This window comes from Varanus komodoensis, unplaced genomic scaffold (genome assembly GCF_004798865.1).
Source record: "Varanus komodoensis strain SLA01 unplaced genomic scaffold, ASM479886v1 scaffold6_2, whole genome shotgun sequence".
Classification (NCBI taxonomy): domain Eukaryota; kingdom Metazoa; phylum Chordata; class Lepidosauria; order Squamata; family Varanidae; genus Varanus; species Varanus komodoensis.
Window position 1 is genome coordinate 8,848,514 of NW_025336346.1, and position 25,379 is coordinate 8,873,892.

Below are 25,379 nucleotides of genomic sequence, written 5' to 3' on the forward strand. Positions count from 1 at the left end.
AACATCTAAAGAACATGTTTGATTGGTAGTCAACTATAGGCTTTTAAGAGTCTTGAGGCCAGTTTGTGCTTTGCTTTACAATTCTACTATTAAAAACCTCTAAGATTGCATGTCAAAACATAAGTTAGGTGCCATCAACCATCAATGTCTTAGCTGGGTTTCTTTGCAGGGGCTCTTCATGTTTGTTGGTGAGTTAAATGCATATCTGTGCTTCACACCGGATGGACGTATTTCTACTTGAGTGAGAAAGGGAAATGCAAAGTAAATGCTGCATGATAAAGTTTAGAAGGAATTATTTAAAAAGAAGGCAATACATTCTATGGTTCAGCCCTTTAGCTGCACAGGTAAAAGTTGCTTATTGCCGGTGTAGTTGTCCTCAGATTAATTGGAAAGACCAACCGTGAACTGGAAGTAAGAAGAGTGTTATGCTTCTTAAACCACAGGAGCCTAGAGCTTGCCTTAGAAGGCTTTTTCTTGTCCTACTCTTACAAAATCAATTGTTTTTCTTTCCTTTTAAACTCATACACATTGTTGCCAAATCAGCTAAAATATTGCAACAAACAAAATCTTTAGGCAGATCATAATAACAACATGGCTTGTTATAACAACAAGACAGAAGACATCAATACTTTTAATGTAATAGGAAAATATTGAAGGAAAAGTATGTTTTGGGGATAGGCAGGAGTGCATGGGATACAGATAGGGAACAGATGGCTATAAAAGGAGAATAGGAAAGAAGATAAAAATTGAGCATGACATAGGTAATTGTGTGTGAAGGTGACTTTTCTCATTCTGTTAGGATAACAGTATCTATAAATAATCCTCAGTACCCGATAAAAATAACTGTCAATTCAGCCAGAACAGAACATGTATTAATTTTGTTAGTATCTTTTATCTGAAAATAATTGTTAATACCTTTAGTTAAATGAAAGGTTTTTCTTCTATAAAGGTAATTTGCACAGTTTAAAACACATCATTGTGCAGTTTTAAACTTGTTTTTTTAGGTCATTTCATGGTTGCAAATAAAAATTATGGTAATATGTACAGTTAGATCCTTTTTTGTTTCCATAAATTTTACTTTATAATCATGTTGGGCTATTTTTTACATGTTACTTTGTTAATAACCAAAATAGGTTTTACTTTTTGTTGCAAAAATGCCTGACGCACTGGTGTTGCTGATTTAATTGCAGCGCAATCTTGTTCCTACCGATGAGATTACAGTATATTACCAGGCACATCCAGAAGGTGATTACCTTGAAACTGTTATTATGGAGCACACAGACTTCATTTGTGCAACAATAAAGGCTGCCTTGAAGCCATACCCAGTGCCTACCTCAAAAGAAGTGCTTATTCAAGAAAAAACCCAGGTAAGAATGAATACAAATCCTTTGGAGAATATTCACCCAGCCCATTATCTGAATAATGCATTGCTTACATTAAATGTTTATTGGACCAGACTTGCTATATCCATTTCAGATGTTCATATTGTATAACAAGTTTTAAGTTCAAGAAGTCAATGAATCATCCAAAGCTACTTTCAAAATTAGTTCACATGTTTTTACATACCCAGCAATAATCTTCTTTTCAGTCATGATTAACATGCTTTTCTAAATTTCAACTTGCCATTTTTTAAAGATTTCAAATTTAATCTTGTGAAGGTAGGTCCTACTTTTGGCTGTTTATGTTGATTTCATGACTTCTTCATATGAAAAGGCTTGATTTTTATAGGTGTTTGTGGTGTTCAAGGGAGTACTTGATTGCCCATATTAGCTGTAGACTTATGATTTTCAGGGGCTGTACTGATACCTCCACCCAAACCATTTTGAACACTCATTTCAGCAGCAGCAGTTTCTCATGTGAAAGGTGTTTCCTGACTTCCAGAGGTCTTAATAATACGTTGTTAAAGCTATTTAAAGGGAAATTACCAAAAAATGATTGTGGTTTATTTGCTATTTAAATTGCACTCATGCAAAGGGACAACCAGCAGTAATAGTAATGAAGAAGTAGAAGAGGTGTGTACCAACTCCAAATTTGGTGCTTTGGAAAAATGCCCAAGTCTATTTCAGATTTGGAAACCTGAAGCTTTGTGCTTCCTATGGACTTCCAGTGGAACTCAAATAACTATATTTTTCCTTTGTAGGAATTTGGTGAAAATTGCAGGCATAGCACCTGTTCAGGATAGGATTAAGCCTACTAAATGTTAGAAGAATAGGTGAAGGGACTTTTATGCTATGTGCCTTTATATCCTGATTTTATTTTATTTTAGAGGGAACTGTCAATCACTTATCTTTATTGGGAGAATCAGATGAATTTTGCAGGGAGTAACAATCCTTTTTGACTAGATTTGACCTGCCAGGTTTCATATGAATAGACATGTTTTTTGTCAACAGCAACCTTGACACTTAGAAAAGAGGATGCTATTGTCCTTATTTGCTTCTTGTGGACTACAGTTCTGAAAATGGTAGATAGCCTAGGGCAGTGATGGCAAACCTTTTAGAGACCAAGTGCCCAAACTGCAATCCAAAACCCACTTATTGATCGCAAAGGGCCAACACTACAATAAAACCTGAAAACTGAGGTTTTAGTTTAGTAAAAAAAACGCACAGCCAGTCCAAGAAAATATATATATATCCTTGGCAGCACACTGACCGGCCATGAGAAAGCTCGGATGAGTGGCGGCTTGTGACATCATTGCCTGGCACCGCTACTCCTTTAAGAGCATGCAGATGGCCCCTGTGTGCACTGTTACCTGATGCTCGGCTGCTGGGGTGATGCTGGGGGACTAACGTGCCGACAAGGAGAGCTCTACATGCCCGCTGTGGCATGTGAACCATAGGTTCACCATGACTGCCCTAACCCTACCCTGGTGCACACCCCTCACCCGAATATAGGGCTAAAGTTCCATTGAAGAGAGGGCGATTTCGAAAAACCCTCCTTGAGTAGCTTTTTCTGCACAGCTCATCATTTCTGTCCCTTCTAAACACATTCCAAACATCAAAATAATACCAAGGCACCTCGTTTTTCTAACCCTAACCCAGTGATCGTGAACCTTTTAGAAATCGAGTGCCCAAAATCCAACCCAAAGCCACTTATTTATCGCAAAGTGCCAAAACTGCAATAAAACCTGAAAACTGAGGTTTTAGGTTGGAAAAAAACAACATACTTCCAGTCCAAGCAAATATATATATATATATATATATATATATATATATATATCATTGGCAGCGCACTGACTGGCCATGCGAAAGCTCGGACAAGTGGCAGCTAATGAGTCGTGGCTTGTGATGTTATCACCCTGCGCCGCTAGTCCTTTCTGAGCATGCGCATGGCCCCTATGTGCTCTGTTATTCGATGCGCAGCTGCTGGGGCAATGCTGGGGTGACTTGGTTCGTGTGCCGAAGGGGGGCTCTGCATGCCCGCTGCAGCACACATGCCATAAGTTCGCCCTCCCGGCCTAGGGGTATAGCTGGCTTGAAACCTGCAGTGATTCAAATGGTACAACATCTAGGGAGCTATGGTGATTGAATACTATTTTCCTAATATAGCTTTGTACTGTTGGAAGGTCATTTCATGGTCCCTTCCTTGCCCTCTACTCTGCACGTAAGAGTTCTGTTGGATTAAACTAAGTGCTTATTATTTTAATAATTATTGGTTTCTCATAGTGGCCAACCAAGATTGCTTATGGGAAGCTTCTTTTTTTATAATGAGTTTTATTCAAAATAACCCTAAAACAAAGGAAAACTAAAAACAACATCAGTCATCAGAAACATCGGACCTGCTGGGTCAGCTCCCACATTTTTTTCTATTCATGATAACTTAAAAACATATTTAAATCTATGCAAAGTCCTGTTTCTCTAGCCAATAATAAAGAGTCCCAAGTTTGATCGAAATCAGTATCTTCTTTCTCCTTCAATGACAAAGTCAGTCTATCCATTTCTACACAGTCCAAGATCTTTTTTAGGATCAGTTCATCGGTGGGTGGTTCTTCACTTTTCCAGTGTTGAGCAAATGCAATCCTCACCACAGTAATTACATGTAAAATCAAGTACATTTCTTGTTTACTAATATCAACAAGTATAATGCCTAATAAGAAAACTTCAGGTTTAAAAGCTAAGGATTTTTGCAAATTTTGCAAAAATTTGTCAGGTGTGTTCTCACCATATGTTTCTAACATAGCATTATAATGACAGTTTTATTGTATTATTGCAGATGATCTCTAGAGTTGAATTTACTTTTTCAGCTGCTGCTGCATACCATGTTGCCATTATCACTGATTTATCAGTAAATCCAAGGGGTCTTTTCCTTGGTTATTAACCACCAGCTCAGATACCTGGTATGCACATGAAGTTGGAAACGTTTGCGGTAGCATGCATTATATTTATACTTGCTTACGCTGAATTTGAGTGCTATTTTTCTTGGTAGAAAGGCAAAGTACAGATCAAATAAATTAAATCAGTAAACTGATTTACTGAGTAAATCAGTATTTGCCACTGTATTACTCATTCCTGCAGTTTGAAGAGATCCTTTTGGATTTCTTCATAATCACTTTGGTATTTTTACTTCATTTGCAAGCTTTGCATTCTCAATGCTCACCTGTAATTTGAGGACATTTATGAACAAATTAAGAAGCTCTGATTTTGCAAATTCAAGTACCAAGAGGACACATTTGCACCTCACAACTACCCACTGTGGCAGTGAGCCACAATAGTTCCCTTGTTTCCCAAAACAGCCCACAAGTACTTCTGACAAATGATCAGGTTCACTGTGTGTTGTTTGCTGCCTCCTTCCACTGCTCAGTCCTCCCAGGGACCTGCACTGGAACTGCAGCTTTAACAATATTTTTACTCCAGAGATTGCAGTTAAAGTAAGCTAAACTTTAAAAGCAAGTTAGCAAAAGAACTGTGGTGAGACAGAAATCCCTGTGGGAACTGACCTAGGTTCACATGACCCGACAGCCCATCATTGGTAACAGCCCTCAATAGGCTGTCATATTATGTGTCTACTAGATCTTTGCTGACACGCTTAAAAAACTGTAAAAGACACCATAATCTTTCAGAATCCCTGTTGATACCTATTTAGGAAAACCTGTTTGCCAAAACTTGTGCAGTTAATAATTGTATCTATTTATCCAGAATAGACATTGAGCTAATGAGCTTATAATTTCTTGACCTCACCCCACTCTTTTTATAAAAATCTGGTGTTATCTTAATAACTTAACTGTCTTTCGGTGAGAGGTTGATCTTAGAGACATGTTATATATTTTTTAATTAAAAGATTAGTGTTTCACATTTTAATGCATTAAAAACTTTGGATTTGGCAATTTATTCATTTTTAGTTTATCAATAAGATCTGTATCTTGATCTTATGTCACCATACTTGCCTGAGTTCCTCATATCGCCTTCTTAAAAATGCTATTTATTTTATGAGTGTTTGCTCTACCTACTCTATAGAGAAGGCAGATACAATGAATTTGTACTTCTTTGCAGTTTCCTTATGCAGACATTGAAATTTCCCATTTCCTTTTAGGTAAACAAGGTAGCAGAAAATACATATAGGTTTTACTTGATATGACCTTGGTGACTGAAAGTCAAGCAAAGCTCCTAGCAGATGATCACAGTTTGATATCAGTGAAAGACTCCAAAATATACAAAAATAGCATAATATGTTCATGTAACTATTCAGGAATAAACATTTAAATGGGGAAATTTGAAAGATATCAGTAACATACCTATTTTGTGTGATGATGAATACAAAATTACATGTAATTTGATGAGGTCAGAAGATTAATGATAGATACTGAGTAAAAATGCTTGGGATTCTAGAACAGCCAAAAAGCAAATTCTACATTAATTTAGAATTTAATGTAGGTACAGCTGGCTGATCTAAATAGTATAGACAAATTTTGATAATGCATTTTTATCAAGATAGTCAAAAGTCCATCTGTTAGTTAAAACTTAAGCAAGACAATATTCTCGTCTTGAACCAAAGACAAGAATAAAAACCTTGAACAATACCTTTTAGAAAATAAAGCAATATAGTAAAACAAAATGTAAGATCATTCCAAAGGTTTGCTTTGATTTACATCGGTATTTGATTTGCTGTAAACTTCAAAGGTATAGAGACTTCTTGAACCACAAAGTTCCATTTATCTGCTGCATTTGAGGCTACTCCCTCCTTCTGTAGGGGCCACCATCTCATACTGCTCAGGGGTTTCCTGTCCCACTCTTTGGGGTAGGCATTTCCTTCCTGTCATTTAAGCTACGATCTTTGTCATGGTTCATTTTCTATCAAATGATAAATCCATCTCTGTGAGATATTTTATTTTTGTTTTTTTGGGAAGGGGCTGCATTTTAAAGAATAGATGCTAATGCTCGGCAAATTATGTCCTAGTATATTTATTTCCTCATACTTTTAAACTTCCATGTTCCTATAGATTTAATTATAATTTATTTAATGACGTATACAACCAAAAACAAGTGTACAAATTATGACCATGAGGCTGGGTTGTGGGGGTGTATATACCATGTTAATGTTCAGAAATTTTACTTCAGCCTTGCTTCTTGGTGTTCAGTGGTAAGTAACAGTTGTACCTTGGCAGCCAGGATGGCTATCATATTATCTGTGCATGCAAGCTGTGACTCCATTATGCCTTTTTCATTTTCGGCACTCTTGGAAGTTAGCATACATTGTACTCAGAACAGTCTCTGCTAATATACTGTATACCAGCCTGGTGCCTTCTGGATATTTTTAATTGCAACATTCATTATCCCTGACCATTGACTGTGCTGACTAGGTTTGATGGGAGTTGTAGTTAAGAAATCTGAAGTGCACTAGTTTGGGAAAGACTATCATACAGATATGAAATGGTATTAATTTGCAACTATATGGCATCCAGTCCTATCACTTCCTGACAAATAGATGGGAAAGAAATGGAGGTAGTGACAGATTTTATTTTCCTGGGCTCCAAGATCACTGCAGATGGCCAAGAAATTAGCCAAGAAATTAAAAAGACGCTTGCTCTTTGGGAGGAAAGCTATGGCAAATCTAGACAACATACTAAAAAGTAGGGACATCACTCTTCCAACAAAAGTGCATATAGTCAAGGCTATGGTTTTCCCAGTTGCAATGTATGGCTGTGAAAGTTGGACCATAAGGAAGGCTGAGCACTGAAGAATTGAGGCCTTTGAATTGTGGTGCTGGAGAAGACTCCTGTGAATCCCTTGGACTGCAAGGCGATCAAACCAGTCAGTCCTAGGGGAAATAAACCCTGACTGCTCTTTAGAAGGCCAGACACTGAAGATGAAACTCAAATACTTTGGCCACCTAATGAGAAGGAAGGACTCCCTGGAGAAGAGCCTAATTCTGGGAACAATAGATGGCAAAAGAAGGGGATGGCAGAGGATGAGGTGGCTAGATGGAGTCACTGAAGCAGTTGGCATGAGCTTAAGTGGACTCTGGGGGATGGTGGAGGTCAAGAAGGCCTGGAGGAATGTTGTCCATGGGATCGCGATGGGTCGGACACGACTTCACAACTAACAACAATAGCGTAATTACTAAAATTCCTGGCGGTGTATTCAAGTTGTATTGGTTTTGTAGGGGGAAAGGTTTGCATGCTATTAAAAACATGTAACTGTTGTTTCTTTAGCTGAAGGGATCAGAATTGGAAATTACACTAGTCAAAGGTGCTTTACATCATCGCATTGAGCCAGCATGTGCTTATGTGAACCTGAACATCAGGGTTGATGATAAAGAGCAAGGTAGGAACTTATTAATCTGTTTTTTAAGGAGTTGTTATCTTCTTTTTAACTGCTTCTGTGTTCTTTGGGAAAGCTACTGTGCGACAAGTTAGGGACCAAATTCAGTTTGTTGCCTACAATATTTCCTTGCCACCACAAGTTGAATAGCGCTATAGACAGTATCATATATGTACTATCCTGGGGCCTGTCTGACATGTGTAAGTAGCTTGTGTGTAAGATACTATATTAAGAAAAGCTACCCCTATTTAGGCTGCAATCCTATACACTTCCCTGGGAGAAAGCCTAATTTAATTGTAGCTTATTTCCGACTAGACATAATGAGCTGATTTGCCTGTAATAGCAAGCCATAATTTAAACAACCCATGGATGGTTATGCATGAACAGCAGGGAGCAAGAGCACTGCCTCCCACATGCCAGCCCCTTTGTTTTTACTGTGTCTATGATCAGCTTGTTTGTAGGGGGTTAAGCCCAGGGTGGATTTAATTTAAATCAAATTTTTACGGCCTGCTGCCATTATAGGTTTTCTCCTCCAGGGAAAGAATAATATAAACTTCAGGCTATACACGAAAAGATCCAAACACTTGTGAAGTATTCTACTCAAAAGGTTTCACTTTATTTTTACTGTTTTCCCCTTTTTCTCACATTTAACTTCTTGTGCAGATCTACTCCACTTTCAACAATCTTCTTCTAATTCATTGCAATTTCTGAAAATTAGCACTTAAGCAGTAAGGGGTTGATTCTGTATACATAAATTTACAAAGGAACAGTGGGATTAAGGTCTTTTTCTCAATTCTGTCTGTTTATTTTATAACATTTTTGCTGTGAAGAAGAGGCATGTAATCTGCAGACATAAATTAACAGTTTTGAGAACATAAATATCTTCTAGATAGAAAAATTGTCCAATAATCTTACAGAAACCTCTGTAAGGTTTTACATAATTAAAAAAAAATCCTTCCTTATGAATATCCTTTGGACTACAGTGTATCTTAAGTAGACAACTATCTTTTGATAGATTTTCCCTCAAACAATTATTTTTTAAAAAATCCAATTTAAATTAAAAACCGATTTAAATTTTTAAAAATCCAATTTAAAATCCATTTTTTAAATCCACCCTGGTTTAGCTGTGATTTGCTGTTGGGTGACTGCTGGGTTGTTCAGCCTCTAAATAAACCATCGGTCTTGGTTCTCATGCCATGCTCAGCTGTGCATGAGCGAGTTGCTTCTTGCTTCAATGCAGATGTGGATGCATGTTGCAGGCAGGGCACTCCTCCTCTCTCCTGCTTGTCTCAGCTCCCTGTGCTTTGCTTAGCCCAAGGCTGCTGTTATATACATACTGCCCTGTACAGGATTTCACCATTACTCACTATAACGTGGTGATCAAAATATGGAGAGGGGTGGGGAAGAGAAATACTAAGTGCATACCATATAAATAATTACTGCAGTACACAACAAATATTAAAATGTAGACACTTAGGACACCACTGACCTTCCTAATCTCTAGTCCAGGAATGTGCTAATGGCCAGCATATATAAATGGATTCAACTAGTGCTGAGCTCTAATGGAGGATAAAAACGTTAAGGCCTTTTGAATGCCTTTATTATTGAATAGCCATTGTTTTTACTCATCCATCCTTTCATTTAAAGCATTTGTAATGTTATAGTCAGGACCCAGAGAGGTGCTTGGGCTCACACAGTGTTTGACTATTCTTTTTTAGACTTCCTTTTTTGAATGCTTGTCCCCACTACCATATCAAAAGTCCCTTCTAGAAGTCTCTAGTTTGTAAAGTGGCTTGCTGTGTGACACTTTGCATTGGGGTTCAGTGGCTGTTCAGGAGAAGTCAGGTTCCTGCCCCTCTGGTCCCATGCTGTCATTATACAATCTTTGGTCCCTGGCCCATTTAAAAAAAATAATCAGAGGAACTTCAGATTTAGGCTTCTTTACCTTTTGGGACAGTGCATTTAGTTCCTACTTGTCCATCCTTCCTTCTTTTATTTATTCTTTCACTATTGTTAATTGGGGTGGAGATGGTCGGTGCGGGTGTTCAAGGATAGGCTGGACGTCCACATGGTGGGCATGTCGTGAGCGGAGCCGGCTGGTGCCGGAGGTCAGACTAGATGGCCCAGGAGGCCCCTTCTGACTCGCTCTGTTTTCTATGTTTCTATGTTTCTAAGATAGTTCCTGGATATGAAGGAACTATTGTATCATTTAGCTAAGTTGTTCTGCATGTGTATTCACATTATAGGTGGAGCAATCTTGATCATCTGTTCATAAAGCAGAATTGGTTTCTTAGAATTACTGCTCTGTTTCTCTCCCCAGATGGCATGGTGTTGCTGGAAAATCCCAAGGGAGATAACAAATTAGATTTCACCAAACTGGTTAATGCTATCTCATGCATTTTTGGACTTGACAATTCAAAGCTAGTGATTTTCAATGGAAAAACAGGTAGGTAGTAGTTGAGAGTGAAGCACACAGCTGTGAAGATGTGTGTGCATTATTGTATACATGTGAGTGTTCATGCATTTTGGAAAACTATTAGTGTATTTTTATAGAATAGGTGACAAAATTTCCTTGGATGTGTGCCTAGTCTTGGACCTGCTTTTTATGGTGACAGGAAGTTTATGCATTGTCAAAATAAACAAATTCTAAATTATGTTTTAAAATATCTTTCTGCGTGTTGCTTCTGTGGTAAATTTGATTAATTTCAAGTAGGATATTCAGGAGACTACCCCTGCACTTCTTATCTGGCTACTTAAGATTTCAAAGAACAAGGTGTAACAGCTTATCAGAGTCTGCTAGCATCAGAATATACAACTGTCTCCCAAGATAAAGTGATCATAAGGCTGTTCTTCATTGTCATTTTGTAGTGCTCTGGCTTCAGGAGGCTTGATGATCTCCTGGTTTGTTTTTCAGCACAATTTTGTTTAAATGCCTTTGGTTGTGATGTACATGCTCTTAAGTACTTCATATGGGCATTCCATACTGTAGTACTATAAAACGTAGCAGCCTCCAGTGAGAGAACATGGGGTGTGCAAGAAAAATTTAACTCAATTTCTGATTGGTTAAAAAAAAGACTATTTTTATTCTAGGTTACATAGTACGTTTTTCAAACTAGTGACACTGGAGCAGTACTTGGCAACATATGGGCCACTTAGGGAAGCTTATAAGTCCCCTGTTGGTGGCTTCCTGGCTTTAATACTTTTAAATAGGGAGTTTTTGATTTTTAGAGACATTTGAATGTGTAGTAGCAAATACTTTCACTGTAGATCCTAAAGCAAACTGCTTTATTTTAAAGGATTCCATTTATATTAAAATGTTCTTCACTACAGTATTCATAGGTACAGAATGTTGCAGAATTCATGATATCTTAGCATGTTGATTTAAAAAAAAACTTCTGGGATGTTGAAAAGTAAATGATGGTGGGAACAATTTCATTAGGACTGAGACCAAGTTGAAGGGGGGCGATTTCCTACAAGTTTCTTTCCTAGAAAAAGTGCTTCCCTTCTTGGGAATCTGTGTGTGTCTGTGTCCGTATCTGTGTGTTGTGGGGAGGAAGATTTTTGGTGACTGATAGAAAGAAACATTCCTTGTACAAGGATTCAGGCAGCTCATGTCGCTTTGCACCTGAGTTCAGGGGGTGGTGGCAAAAGTACTTCAACATAAGCTTCTTCAGGCTGCAGCTATGGCACCATTTCCCCTCAGTGAGAGTGACTTTGTCATGCAGCTAGTCATATTTGTCTATAATGAGAGAGCAAACTAAAGCAGAAGGAAAGCCATGTTCATCTGCCTTTCCTTAATATAGCAGTGATCTAGGATATCTTTGGTTATGCAAATATTTGTTGAATGTTTGGGATTACCAAACATTAAAATGTAAAACTAAACCAAGTCTGTGTTGAATGTTGACAAACTAGATTAAGCCCCCATTTAAAATACACATATTTGAGAACTGAAATTGATTTCTCCTTTATTTAATATCCCAAGCTTGTACGAGAACCTTCTCCCCATCATCCTTTCTCTCTCACACACTTTTTTGTATGGCAATGGAATCTCTAGTTTGCCTTGTCTTGAGCTGCATTTCTGTCCATTATGGAAGGGTCCATAGCTGAGAAAGAGAAACTGCACAAGACAGATATGCTCACCAAGCCATACGAACACAGAGCAATGTCCCTGAGTCTGCTGTCACTTTCTGATGAGGGTCATTGGAAAGGTTCAGTCTTCAGGCCACTCAGCATTTTGAATGTAGAATCCAGCCATATCCCTTTTACTGAAGTACACTGAGTTAATGTTCTAAATTATTTATCTGTTCTAAATAATGTTCTAAATTATATGGCAACAAATAGAGTCAGAATAGTTACATATTTTAAATGTCTTTTTTAGAAAGGTCATTGTTGGGGGGGGAGGGGGGACAGATGTTTGGAAAGCCAGGAAGTAGGGCAATGAGGATCATCGCCTTCTCTTTCAGCTGTTCCCCATTGACCGGTATTCAGAGCCAGGGTGTCTCTTTCTGGAGGAAGTATATAGTGCCCATAGCGAGATGGCATTGATAGCATTATTCTCCAGGAATTTACCTAACATTTTGATAGACTAGAAGGACCAGAGTGAGGAGGCAGTTTGGGTCTGGTAAATCAATGAATGGTTTCTTATCTAACTCTCCTTATATCATGCAAATTGAACTAAAATATTCACAGCAGGTGAGTACTATTACAAATTCTCACCATAAATTTTTCCAGCTAGAATATAAATATCTGAGAACTGCTTCCTAGAAGGAAAACATCTTATGTAACAGCAGGTCAGTAGTGGCTGATGACTGGGGCAGTGGTATATAATGCTTTGCCTGCTTTTCCTACTTTTCAGAGCTGAAAAACCCGACAGATTTGCTGAGTCTCAGTGGAAAGATGCTTCATGTAACTGCAGGGTCACTGCCAACCTCAAACAGTCTTGATGGCTTCCTTTGTCAGTATATCAATTTACAACTAGTGAATGCAAAACCACAAGGTACTCCATGTAAGAAGTTAATCATATGGCACTAGATCAAATTGTTTATTGAAATTTAAATTTAGGGCCTTTTTGGAAGTCCAGATAAATGCACGACTGTTCTAGGCATTGTTTCCTGCCTCCAGATGCCGTGGTTACCCATGACCCACCATTAGAGCACTAAGCAGGTGCAGGCATGCTCTTCACCTCCCCTCCATCCTTAATAGTGGCACTGCAAAGGATTTAGCACATAGCAGCTTTCTGTTGTGTGTGTCTTTCTTCTGCAAGGAGTTACTAAATGTCAGAGAAAAAGTAGAAGAGGACAGAAAAAGCAATGGGACAGGCAGAGAGGAAAGTCAAGGAGGTAGGAGTGTGACTGAGAGAACGAAAGACTAGGTGTTATCTGAATGTGAAGACATGGTTGACAAGATCAGTTGCTACTCAAGGATATAACATGAATTTAGGTATTCTGAGTTTATCAGCAGCTGAGCATGCAATGACAATCTCATGGCATATGATTATAAACTCTTCATGTTGTGCAGGTTTAGTTACCAATTTGACCTCATTTACTGTATATGTTGGTGTATAAGATGATCCTTAAAACCAGAAATCAGGAGATTGTCTTATACACAAGGTGAACAATTTTCATCGTATTATATTCATTGTTTTAAAAAGGGGGTAGTTAATGAAGACAAGTTCATCTTTTTTTAAATAATCATTAAAAAAACCCTACTTACTGTTAGGAGCTCATCTTGTGTTATGCCTGCAGGGCCCTCCTCCCCACACCCGCTGGTGGCCATCCTCTCCAACTGATCCCAGGCAGCCAGCCCCTTTGCGGGCTGCCGTCTCCCTCCAAATTGGAGAGGGAGTGTAACTATTAGCTAAAATATGGTAATGTGATGTCACAAGATTCTAGAAGTTTCTGGCTGACAAATACCTGTGTTTATTGGCATGTAAGAGCCCCTTGAAATGAAAAATAGCGAAGCAAAAATTAGGGATCATCTTAAAAGCTGGGCATGGCAAGTACCAGAAAAATAGCCCAAAATATCAACCTTCTCTTAAACGTGAGCCTCCTTATACACCAGTATATAAGGTATACAACTTCTGTAGGTGTTGTAAATTGTTCTATGCAAAGTTGTGTGAATAAGAATATCATACATTTAATAAAAATTAGTTGTAGAATAATGAATGGCAGTATAATCCTCTAGATAGCCAATGATAAGAAGATGTCTTGGAGTTTAGTGGGAAGCTGACGTAACATTTCCAGGAGAGTGCAGGAGAAATCTGTCCTTGAAAGATACAACAGATACTCTGTTTTGTTTATCACCTCTGCTAAGAAATTATAACAACTTGTGTTCTCTAGAGTGTTTGAATGGAGTGGTGGGAACTCTTCTTTTGGAAAACCCAGTCGGTCAGAATGGACTAACATATCAAGGGCTCCTACATGAAACAGGGAAAGTGTTTGGACTCAGAAGCAGGCGGCTAAAATTGTTCCTGGATGAAGCATTAACAGAGGGTAAGTAGTGTTGACCTCATCAAAACAAGTTAACTGTGTCATGTTGGGTTAAATCTCCTACTCTTCTAAGCTTCTCTAAAGTTTTTTCTAAGTCATTAGTTACATTTCATAAACTCAGGCCTTTTGCCTAAGCTTAAACTACGTATTAACAAGTGGCATGCAATTGCATCATGTCTTTTTACTTACTCGAAAGCAAGCTCAGAGGACCTGATAATCAAGCAAGACCTTGTGGGTTCAGTCCTTTGTCCCATTCTGCAGCCACAATCGATATTGTTCTCCTTACCAAACACACCGGCAATTTGCATAAAGAAAAAAATCATTAAGATATTTACTAGTACTTTAAAAAAAAGTAGTCAGAGAAGGACAGTATCCAAATATTACTAGTAGAACTCTGCTATTTTTCTTGCATAAATGGTTGCCCATTGCACTTACACAAATGGTTGTGCAGGTATAATGCACAACTGTGCTCACACATATGTAACTTTAGCTGCATTTTCCTCTAGTGTGTAGTTCTGCTAGTGCAACTACATTTACAGTAGCATTGTGATACAGATGGGTCCTGCTCAATGGGAGCCGAGGGATTATAAACCTCTGTGTCATTGCAGGGAGAAAACTGGATTAGAAGCCTGTTATTTGACATAATAATTTCCAGTGTGGGAAATTATCTTGTCTGGAGCATCATTCAATCATGTGAGTTCCTCCAGTGGTAATCTAAAGTTGTACAGCCAGTGCATAGGTTTTACTAGTACAGGCTTATTACCCCAGTGAGAACAAGGCCAATCTGTTAAAGGAAAATGTCTCTCATGGCACATCCAACCCTTCTGTTTTTTGGTAAACTACCGTATTTTTCACTGTGTAAGACACACCTGACCATAAGACGCACCTAGTTTTTAGAAGAGGAAAACAAGAAAAAATCATTCTGAATCAAATGGTTTACTAAACTATTTAATAAACTATAACAGAATACAGTAATACCGTATTTCAACCTTGTAAAGTGAACAGCAGTCAACAGTGGCATTAAGAACCGTCATCGCTGTCATTAACAAAAGAGAGACTTTAAAGTTCGAGTACTCTTCTAGTTTTCGTTGAACCCATAGAACTCATCATCACTAGAGTCAGAATTTATGAAGCTCTGTCGCTCACAATCACTGACATCACTTTCTTAGTCAGTAGTGGAATTATTGAAGGAATCCACAATCTACACCAGTTATACAAGAGCTGCTACAGACAATTCAATAACAAATCTAAAAAAGCCAGTAATGTCCATGCTGCCCTACTAGTAAATAATAGAAAAAAACTTCTGACAAAAAATGAGATACTGTACGGTAAATCAAACACACAGCGAACTAAGCCTTTGAAGAATAAACTTCATACATGAAGGTAATGCTGTTCAAATATCTGCTGATCCTAAAAAAAATGTGTCTGATCAACTAACAGATAACTGATCCATGGAAAGCTTCCTGATAATCACAGGCACATTCCCCATCACTTCCCCATGGGCTTCCTTAAAAGACGGGTTGCCATTTGAAAACACACACCAACCTGTGATTAACAGTTCTCACCTGCGCTGGAGGAGGGGGGTAGAGCAGGGCATGCCAAGCGCGTGCCGGCCAGGTGGTGCCACGTGGGGCTGACAGCGTGCCGGTGGTGGTCTTCCGGGCGGCACTAGGTCTTCCCAGGCGGTGGGGGTAAGCAGTCCATCTCTCCGTGCAGCCGGCGGGTTAAAGCCCGCGGCTCCTCCTCCTCTGCACCTCTCCCCCTGAGCAGCATAGCTCTCACCTGCGCTGGAGGGGGGGCGGAGCAGGGTGCGCCAAGCGCGTGCAGGCCAGGTGGTGCCTCGTGGTGCAGGCGGCCGGCAGCGTGCCAGCGATGGTCTTCCGGGCTGTGTGGCGGCGGCAGGTCTTCCCAGGCAGTGGGGGTGAGCAGTCTGTCCTTCCGTGCTCTCCGTGCATCCAGCGGGTTAAAGGCCGCAGCTCCTCCTCCTCCTGCACGCCTCCCCCTGAGCGGCACAGCTCTCACCTACGCTGGAGGGGGGGCGGAGCAGGGCGCGCCGAGCACGTGCCGGCCAGGTGGTGCCACGTGGTGCAGGCGGCTGGCAGTGTCCCGGGCGTTGGGCACACTCACATTCGCTCTATAAGACGCACAGACATTTCCCCTTACTTTTGAGGGGGAAAAAAGTGCATCTTATAGAGCGAAAAATATGGTACGTTTGTTCCAGGATATTTTTGTTCAAGTATGTTGCTTTTATTACAAAGTTAAAAACTGAAAATGAAATAGGTATTGGCTCACAAAAGGTCTTTCTGCATTCCCATTCTATTATGGAGACGCTTCACAATTGGGTATGTTGTGCTGGTATAGTTTCAGCACATAAGGCATTTGAAACTGAGGCATTTGCTGTCATTAAACTTTTAAAATAGGCATGAAGAATAAAATACAGCATCTTGTATAATTGAAAATGGAAGCAGTACTTGAAATCTTGATGACTTTTGAAAATGTATTGCCTAGTGGGAGTTGGATATGGCATTTTATTGTTAGAGTGATGTTTGTCTTCAGCCTCTGTCAATGGTACAAGGGGAAAAAAAGTTATTACAGCAAATGTTCCATCTAGATTGTCTAACAATTATGATAGTGAAATGACTGGCTTGGTAAAATAATTGGCAAAGGATAAGATGCATAGTAATTGGATATTGACTGCTTGAAATATATCTCATTCAAGAATATCTATTTTGTTTTATATTATTTCAGTAAGTTAAGGCTGTTTTTAAGTCTAAATGCATCACTTAGCTTAATGTAGGTTGATCAGTCATGAATATTACATTTTTTTAATGTATGCTGCAACTTTAGTAACAAACTCTTTAAAAATATAAAAAACCTTCTTTTGGGCTTGTCTTAATATCCAGAACTTTTAGTAACACAGAACTATTGATTAAGCATATTGACATGTGTGATCTGCCTTAAGTTATTTTATGGATATCTAGTTTTAAATTGCCAATGGTTATTTGAGAACATTGACATTAAACTTGTGACTTATTTTGCTTGAATCACTTATTTAAATAGTTTCATGCAAAAACATTTTATAGTGAGACCCTCTTCAGAAACATACTGTTAAGTGATATTTAGGAGAAAAGATGGATTTGTTTCAGGTAGTTGTTAATGGATACAGTGCAGTGCCAGAGAATCTTATCTGTTGTTCACACACATGGCCCCCAGTGGCAGTCAAAGGCATGACTTCAGCAACTATTGTCTGCCATCAGGCAGGAAGTGAGAGATGACTCCCACTCTTGTCCCTCTAAGTCATCAGGGAGAACTGGGGGGGAAGAGGGTTTCCTCACATTCGCCAGGCTTGAAAGGTCATTTCTTACCTCCTTATTGTGGATCAAGAAACAGCTGCAAAGCAGATGATTGGGGGGAAAGGGGGAGGGATATGGACTTACATGGATAATGGAGGATTTTCTTTCTAGTGCTGCCACAACCTCACCTGTGGGGAAATGGTTCCTCCCCTTGGGGGTTTCTCATATTTAGCAAATGCTGGTGCATCAGGGCCTAAGGAATTTTCTCAAACTATATCTCAGAGTTCCACAGGCTGATCCTTTTCTGATGCCACCAATTCTCTTAAAATACTTCAAAACCTCCTAGTAGCTTGGTATAAAAAGCTTAGGCATAAGATGAACACCAACAGTAGAGACAAGATGACATATTGAGCAAGTTGGTTTACTAAAGGGGTATTTTGTACGTAAAGGAATTCTAATACTTTAGGACTTTTAAAAGACTGCTTGCTGACAATGGTTAAGGTCTAAAGATACAGTTCCTATTACAAGGCAGTAATTTCCTTTTTACCTCAAAACAAATTTCTAAGCCTCCACCCCTGCCAAATACATTACCAACTAGGTCTAGCTCTTCAGTACAGTTCTCTGAGTCCCAAAGTGCCTCCTGTTGTATTTCTGGCTCCTTAGATAGTTTATCTGGGTTTTCATGACTGCTTGTATAACCTTCTGGCAAGATTGTAGGGCAGCCTCCTGGCTTCCCACAGCCACCTGTTCCCTGCTCCTAATATTCTCCAGCCATCACAGGGACGGAATAGTTTAATATTGAGGCCTTAGCAGCTTACTTTCTCCTCAACTTCCTTTTAGTCCATCTTCAACCCCATCCACCAGCCAGTAGACCTGCTTACTGATTACCTGAAGAGACTCCCTGAATCCTTTCCTGTCAGTTATCATTCCCAGTTGTTCTTTTCCTCCTGGCCAGAATCCCCAGCTGATCAGATTCAAATTTGCCTGATCCAGTCCCTTCTATAAATATCCAAAGGGATCATCTCTCCTCCTAGCTTCATAATGCTAGTAATCAGGTAATACTAAATAGGCTGTTATCACAGTGACTACATTAGACCTTAGGTCTGCATGCATACATTATAGCCTCTCAGAGGCCACCCGGAGTATTCACAGAACAGCAGCAGCCAATATAGGCATCTTTAAAATAAATGAATTCAAGAGCAAAATACCGAGAAGCTTCCGCTGCAGATTCAGTTTTCCAGTTCTCTGAACATGACACATGAGAGGCAAACTTAAGGGGATGATAAGTCTGATGTAAGGCAAAACGGTGCTTGACAGGAGACAGCTCACTCTCATAGCTTGAAGGGGCACAGGAGAGGCATGCTTGCAAAGTAAACAAACACAGCCCCACAAAACAAACTTGTGAACATAAAGACTTTTTTAAAGTAGTGGCTTCATTTGGCTGCAGTGCCAGAATGAAGAGAAAACCCAACCTTGTAAACCAGTCCTTAGCAAAGGGTTGAGCAAATATTGGAATACAATGAGAAGCAAGTTGGATCTATGTGTGGTATGTTGAATCTAAATGCTGTTCACAGCACATATATTTATGTGCCCCTGTTGTAACAAAAGAAACAATGCTCTCATTTACCTGTTTTGGATGCCATGTCTACCCAAGGTGACAGAACTCATTAAAGCACCGTGAAATAAATGTCAGGGAATTGTGTACATATTGCAATGGAATGCATCCTTCTGTTTTTTTCCCATGTAGTTTTCATTTCTGCAGGCTTATCTTACATACTGGTATATTGCTAACCACAGTCTTTGGATTTCTCTTTAAAGGGAGACTGTGTTTATCTCTAGTAGCTTTTAATTAAATCAGTGGCAGCTAGCCTCTTGTTGGAATAGACATTTTAAGTATCTGCATAAACAAATTGCAGAATATTAGCACTCCAGGTAAATTAGCTGAAAAAGAAATGGCCACGACTGGCATGGCAGGCTGTATAGATTTCAAGCATAACTTATTTTGTGACTACTAGAATTTCTGGTTTGGACTGCAAGATGGAGCAGTATACAGAGGTTGTGACTTGGCTCCTGCATAAAAGAGTAACTTTCATCCAACACGTTTTAACTTTTTAGGAAAGTTGGCAGCCCAGAGCAAAATTAAGGCTGCAGTACTAGGCACACTTACAAGCTAGCAAATATCATTGAATAGGAGCTTCTGAATAAACATGCCCAGGCTTATTCTCTCTCCATCCCCACTCCACCCGGCTGTTTTGTTAATAAGGTCTGACTAGCAGATGTTTGTGCCAGAGAAGAGTGCTGAGGATCCAGATAGCCTTCTAGACCTGACTTCTAACTGTGAGATAAGGTGGGCTATAAAGTGCAGGTTATTATTTGCATACTGCAGTGGCATTTTCTTCTTGTACTTGGCTCGGTATCAATAGATTCATAGCATGACTAAATGTCATGATGAGTCTTTCACGTTATTGCCCTGATCTTATGTTTGTGAGTATGGACTAAGGAATGTTTTAACGGGGTCAGCTGCAATGCAGTAGAGAAAAGCAAGACAACTGATGCAGCTGTAGGATCTGTCTACTGCAGTCTTCCTCAACATTGTGCCTTCCAGCGCCCACAATTCTGGGTGCTACATTTGGACTGCAGCCCCCAGAATTCCCAGTCAATGGCCCTGCTGGATGGGAATTCTCGGTGTTGCAGTCCAAATACTCTGAAGAACACCAGGTTGGAAAAGGCTAACGTATTGGAAACTTCTAATTGGTTTGACTGTTGTTCAGTTCCCACATGTGACTCTCTGTGAAAACTCTCTGTTGTACTGTGTGGATCCTTTTTTTGCTATGTTTGTTGACTGAAAGTTGTTGCACTTAATCAGTGTATATTGCAGTACAATTATGAATATTTGTATAACAGCTTCATAATTAACTTTTATATTAAAGCCACAAAATGTAATAAAAATCACAGCAAAAGACAGATGGTGAATGATTCATAAATAGAAAAGCAGAAGAAGAGTGAGAGAAATAATGGGGAACTAGGCAAGATCATAGGAAGCTGCCTTATAGCGAGTCAGAGCCTTGGTCTGTTTACCACAGTATTGTCAGCACTGATTGGCAGCATTCATTTCTAGCCCTTTCTGAAGATGCATGGGATTTTCTGCATGCAGAACATGTATGGACAGGAGCATCCACTTTTATTATACTATTTGTCTGACAGTAATAAAAATTCTGTGTGTGTGTTTTCACAAATGTTTTGAACTGCAGCAGAATTGCATGTGTTGTTAATAGGGTTACACTGGATGTTGAATGCACATTTTCAGTAAAATACAGCTCTCTATGTGTGTGTAAGAGAGAGAGAGACTGGGATTTCATATCAACTGATATCAACAGCTTGTTTGCCTCTGGTCTATGGCTATTTGTTTTCTGATATTCTGCTTAGTGTCAGGTTGCCCTCCTCATTTTCAGTTTCCTTTTAGTGTGATCCCATCCAATCTGTGCATCACATTGTGGACATGAAAATGGTGCAACGCTAAAATGAGGCCAGGAAGCATTGCCTTTATTCTGAATTGGCTTCATTGCTCTCAGTGGCACTATCACACAGGCAACCTGTTTTGACTATGTGATGATCCAGCAGTTTCTGGGAATGAGATGGCTAGTTTTTGAGAAAGCACTGGGTGTCAAAACAGCAGCTGGTTGCACTTGCTCCTGCTATCTAAATGTTATTTGCAAGGCAGAACTCTGTGTACTGCAAGTACTTTCTTTCCTTTATAGATACACTATATTGAAAAATCAGTGAAAGGAAGAGTGCTTTCCACAGGATGTGAAAATTCTAGTGAAACATGCACCTTGAGTCTAGCTTTATTGGTACAACAGAATGGATTGTACAGTACAGGGGCAATTGTGTAATGACTTTAACTACCTCGCTCAGGAAGCCATACGTACCTGTCTGGAAAGTTTTTTCCATTTATTTTAACACCTCTGATTTTCATAGGATGCATTTAATTCTTTGCAAGTGTAAGATGTTTTGAGCCCAAAGAGAGGTGGGATACAGATCTTTAAATTCCATCGGCTTGAAACCAGCAGGGTGCACCTCCGCATTCCTTTTCTCACTGCAGCTGTCGATGCCTCCAAACCTCAGCAGCAGTTTCTCGTAACGCTGCAGCAGGAAAGCAGCAGTGGGCCTGCTCTGTTCCACCTAGTGAATCTCTGCTTCTGGCAGTCAGACTCCAAGCTTGCATTATTTCAGTCTGTGTGCTTGGTTCTTTTATTCATTTTTTACAACTGACTAAGCTTAGGAGACTTGCAAAAGTAACTGAAAAAAGCGTAGTGCAACATGTTGAATGGACTGAATACATTCTTAACCATCAAAACCGCCCTGAGGCTTCGGCGAATGGGGCGGCATAAAAATGTTTTAATAAATAAATAAATAAATAAATAAATAAATAAAACCAGTTAAGATTTACCAAAATGTCCTTAAACATTAAATGCTGTCAGGATATTTTGACTGAGGCTATTCTCCAGCCAGCCTCATTAAAGAGTCAAAAGTGTTTGCAGTCTTCTGTCCCCATACTAGTATTAAATTTATTCATATTACAGAAAGGCAAGATGGGAAAATTTACCAGTGGTGCATTAGGATCAGTTTTTTATTCTGATAGATGATGAGAAGATTGGTAAGGAATAGACTGTGACACCTTAGAGATGGCCCAGTTCATAAGTTGTTACTGAAAAAGCATGGCTGCATCAGTAAAATTTCAAGGGAACTGACTGTGTGCATAAACTAGCTGGCATGAAATGTAAAGGCATCACATAGCCTGCCCATTCCAAATGGTCACTTCTTTTCAACTATTACCAGTGTGGGAAGCATCTGCAATGCTGGAGCTCATATGCCATCCAAATGACATGGATCAGGCTTATAATTCATCCAGCTGAGTACTCTGCTCCCTTTCTCGGAACTCACCAGCTTGTTCCTTCACAATAGATTAGTAACAAGCCACAAACCCAAGTTTTCAAGAGGAGCAGAGCCCTATCCAGAACAGATGGACTTCCCATTGCTGGCTTCATTTCCTTCCTGATCAGGGACCCATCTGTTTGCCTGAATTAAGTTTCAGTTTGATAGCTGTCATCCCCGCAACCTATATATAATCTCCAGGCTCTGGGTCAGATCCCCAACATCTTTCTTGGCATTAGATGAAAAAGAAATATAGTTCCAGACCTCTCCCAGCTGTTTTCTGTGGATTAATAAGTAACACGGAAGACAAATCCCTGAGAGATGCTATGGGCCAGTGGCCAAGGTATGGAATAGGAGTCCTTCAGCACATCTTCTGGAGCCAACCCCAAGAAGTAGAGTTAGAAGGTGTAGAATGTGAATATGAACTTCTTTGGCTGTGCATAGCTTTCCTTAAACTGATTTTGATATACACAACTCAAATCATTCTGCAGGGTATTGCAAGTATAAATTAATATTTTACTTTGATATGTGTTGCGTAATATGGTATGATTTGAGTTTTAGTATCTGATGCCACAAACCTTTATTTATATTTTATCTGTGTTTTAATTTACTTTGTTTTCTGCATTTTAGGGGTTGTGGTGTTTTCAGTTGTATGATTAGTTTTTATAATGGTTTTTAATTTGATTGTGAGCCACCTAGAGAGGCTGTGGCACACTAGGCAGCACACCAATGTTTTAAATAAATAAATGTTATCTGAATTTTCTTTAAGACTTACTGCTCAAGCTTCTTTCATTGAGAAAGTGTTAATTTATTTGAAAAGGAAATAAATTACTACTGCTGCTGCTCTTGCTAATAAACTTTTATCTTCTTTTTCAGAGATTACAAAGGAAACCTCAATGAAGACTCTAAATATGAAGACTGTGTACGTTCATGCTGCACAAACAACAGCTGAATACTGAGTTAATCCATTTTCTTGGATGCTGTGATTTAGATTTCTTTTCATGGAGAGATCTCATTTGAAATTGGGATGCTTTCCCCAAGAATTCAAAAATTCTGTAGGATGTTTTGAATGACAGCAGTACTACACGGAATGTGTTTTTATCAGTGCATGTGTAATATGCTGCTTTAGGTTTAAATACAGTGAATTTTGATTCTGTTACATTGTAAAAGCTATGCAGAATAAATATTCAGTCTCAAATACACAGAAGGATCTATGCAGTTAGTTGCTGGAAAGAAATTGTGATGGGTACCTCAGTATTGCAGTTCACTGCTTGTTCTTTATGGAGAGACCATCTTTAGTTTTTCTAAAATTGTTGGTCCTGCAGCATTCTATGTTATGTTGACTTTAATCTTCATTAAATAAGAGCAACCTTGACATTGTTCAGCAATGCTGATAGACTATTGGTGAAGTATGTATTCCCAGAAACGGTCTCTAACGTCCATGATTTTGAACAATAAATTGCTTTATCTAGAACACTGTGAATTGGTTTACTGGTAATTAAAACAATCATTTTAAATTGCTAATCTGAAAGAGATAATTGTTGGAAAACCATGAAAACCAATAACGTGGCAAGGTAGGCTTGTTAAAATTTAGTGGCCTAGTTCACACACAATGCAAATCCCTAGTTTATTTTGGTGTTTTGCTATCCAGTCTCTTTGACAGATTGTAGAACAGACTGGTTTATTTTTGCACTGTCTTGATTATTTCCCTTGTCTCCCTGCTTTTTCCTTCCCTCCATCCCAAATGCTTTTGCAACACTGTAGTACTAGCATGTAGAGTGGCTGTGTGTTTTGTTCTTTTAGCTACTCTTGCCCACTGACTCAGTAACCTGGTAAAAAATGTATGAACAACCCACTGCTCTAGGTTCACACATAACCAGAACCTATGGTTTAAACAATCCAAGGTTCACAACCCAGCAACTAACTGTGGGTTCTGGGGTGTTCAAAATTAACAACGCATGATTAGTTTGTTCACACAGCATGACATCCCAGAACTCAACAATACAAGCTGTGAGTTAGCATTACATGCAGATCAGACCATGTATATTCATCACCTTTATTTTGTGGAGTTTTGAAAATAGTTAACACTTTGTGAAAGTTACTTCCAAGATGGAGTGAAATAAATTGCTTGACAGGGACAACCATAATTCTGAATGTACATGGACTACGGTGCTTTTGACCCATACATTTCCTGGGTGATTCAAGCTGCCAGAGGGCAACTGGCATCTTGGATGGTGAAGGATGCAAACATATCCCTGAGGAATACTCTGCCATCCTGCTTGAAAAAAATGCATTAGATCCTGCTGACCAAGATAACTATTGGTTAATTTCCCATTTAACATTTTTAAGCCATGCAATGGACCACAGAGCAGCATCTCAGCTCTTCTATTCCTAGAGAAAAGGAATTGTCTGATATTTATCTGATTTGGTGTTGGGATCACCCTTTTTTCTGATTTTGGAGATGGAGATGGAAACTACTTTGGTGGCTCCAACCCTGAACTGGCAGTCAGAAGATAATGCTGAGGAATATTGTTCTCTCTGTAGCATGTACGGTGCCTTAAGGGTCTCTGTTGTTCCACATGCTCTTTAACATTCACATAAAACTGTTGAGTGATTTGGGCTGCAATGTCATCAGTTTGTTGATCACCACTCAACTTGATCTCTAACTTGCATCTTTTTCTCGGAGACTGGCAGCCAAGACCTGAGGTCACTGATGACACAATAGAGGTAAATAAGCTGAAACATAATCCAGACAAGAAGGAAGGAGGTCTAACTGTTCTAGGTATAAGTGTCCAGGCTATGTTGGAGGGGGCTGTATGCTGACCTGCAGAATCAGGTATGTAGTTTGGGAGTTTTCCTGAATCAAGTGCTGTCCAGGTAGCAGCAGTGCCAGCCCTGAGCTTATGCTG

At 39.3% G+C, this 25,379-nt stretch overlaps 1 protein-coding gene across 3 annotated transcripts in view; it reads left to right on the forward strand.

Moving 5' to 3' along the window:
• Positions 1 to 23,944, forward strand: part of IARS1 (isoleucyl-tRNA synthetase 1) — a 98,471-nt gene extending 74,527 nt beyond the window's left edge. For 2 of the 3 annotated variants that reach the window (XM_044451679.1, XM_044451680.1), the window contains exons 30-35: positions 1,191 to 1,367; positions 7,646 to 7,757; positions 10,075 to 10,200; positions 12,610 to 12,750; positions 14,093 to 14,245; positions 23,347 to 23,944. In XM_044451679.1, the coding sequence (XP_044307614.1) occupies positions 1,191 to 1,367; positions 7,646 to 7,757; positions 10,075 to 10,200; positions 12,610 to 12,750; positions 14,093 to 14,245; positions 23,347 to 23,429 (792 nt within the window). In that variant the 3' untranslated portion in view covers positions 23,430 to 23,944. Of the gene's footprint in view, positions 1 to 169; positions 1,160 to 1,190; positions 1,368 to 7,645; positions 7,758 to 10,074; positions 10,201 to 12,609; positions 12,751 to 14,092; positions 14,246 to 23,346 lie in introns of those variants that run through there. The other variant, XM_044451681.1, reaches the window with a different exon arrangement.
• Positions 23,945 to 25,379: the final 1,435 nt, after the last annotated feature.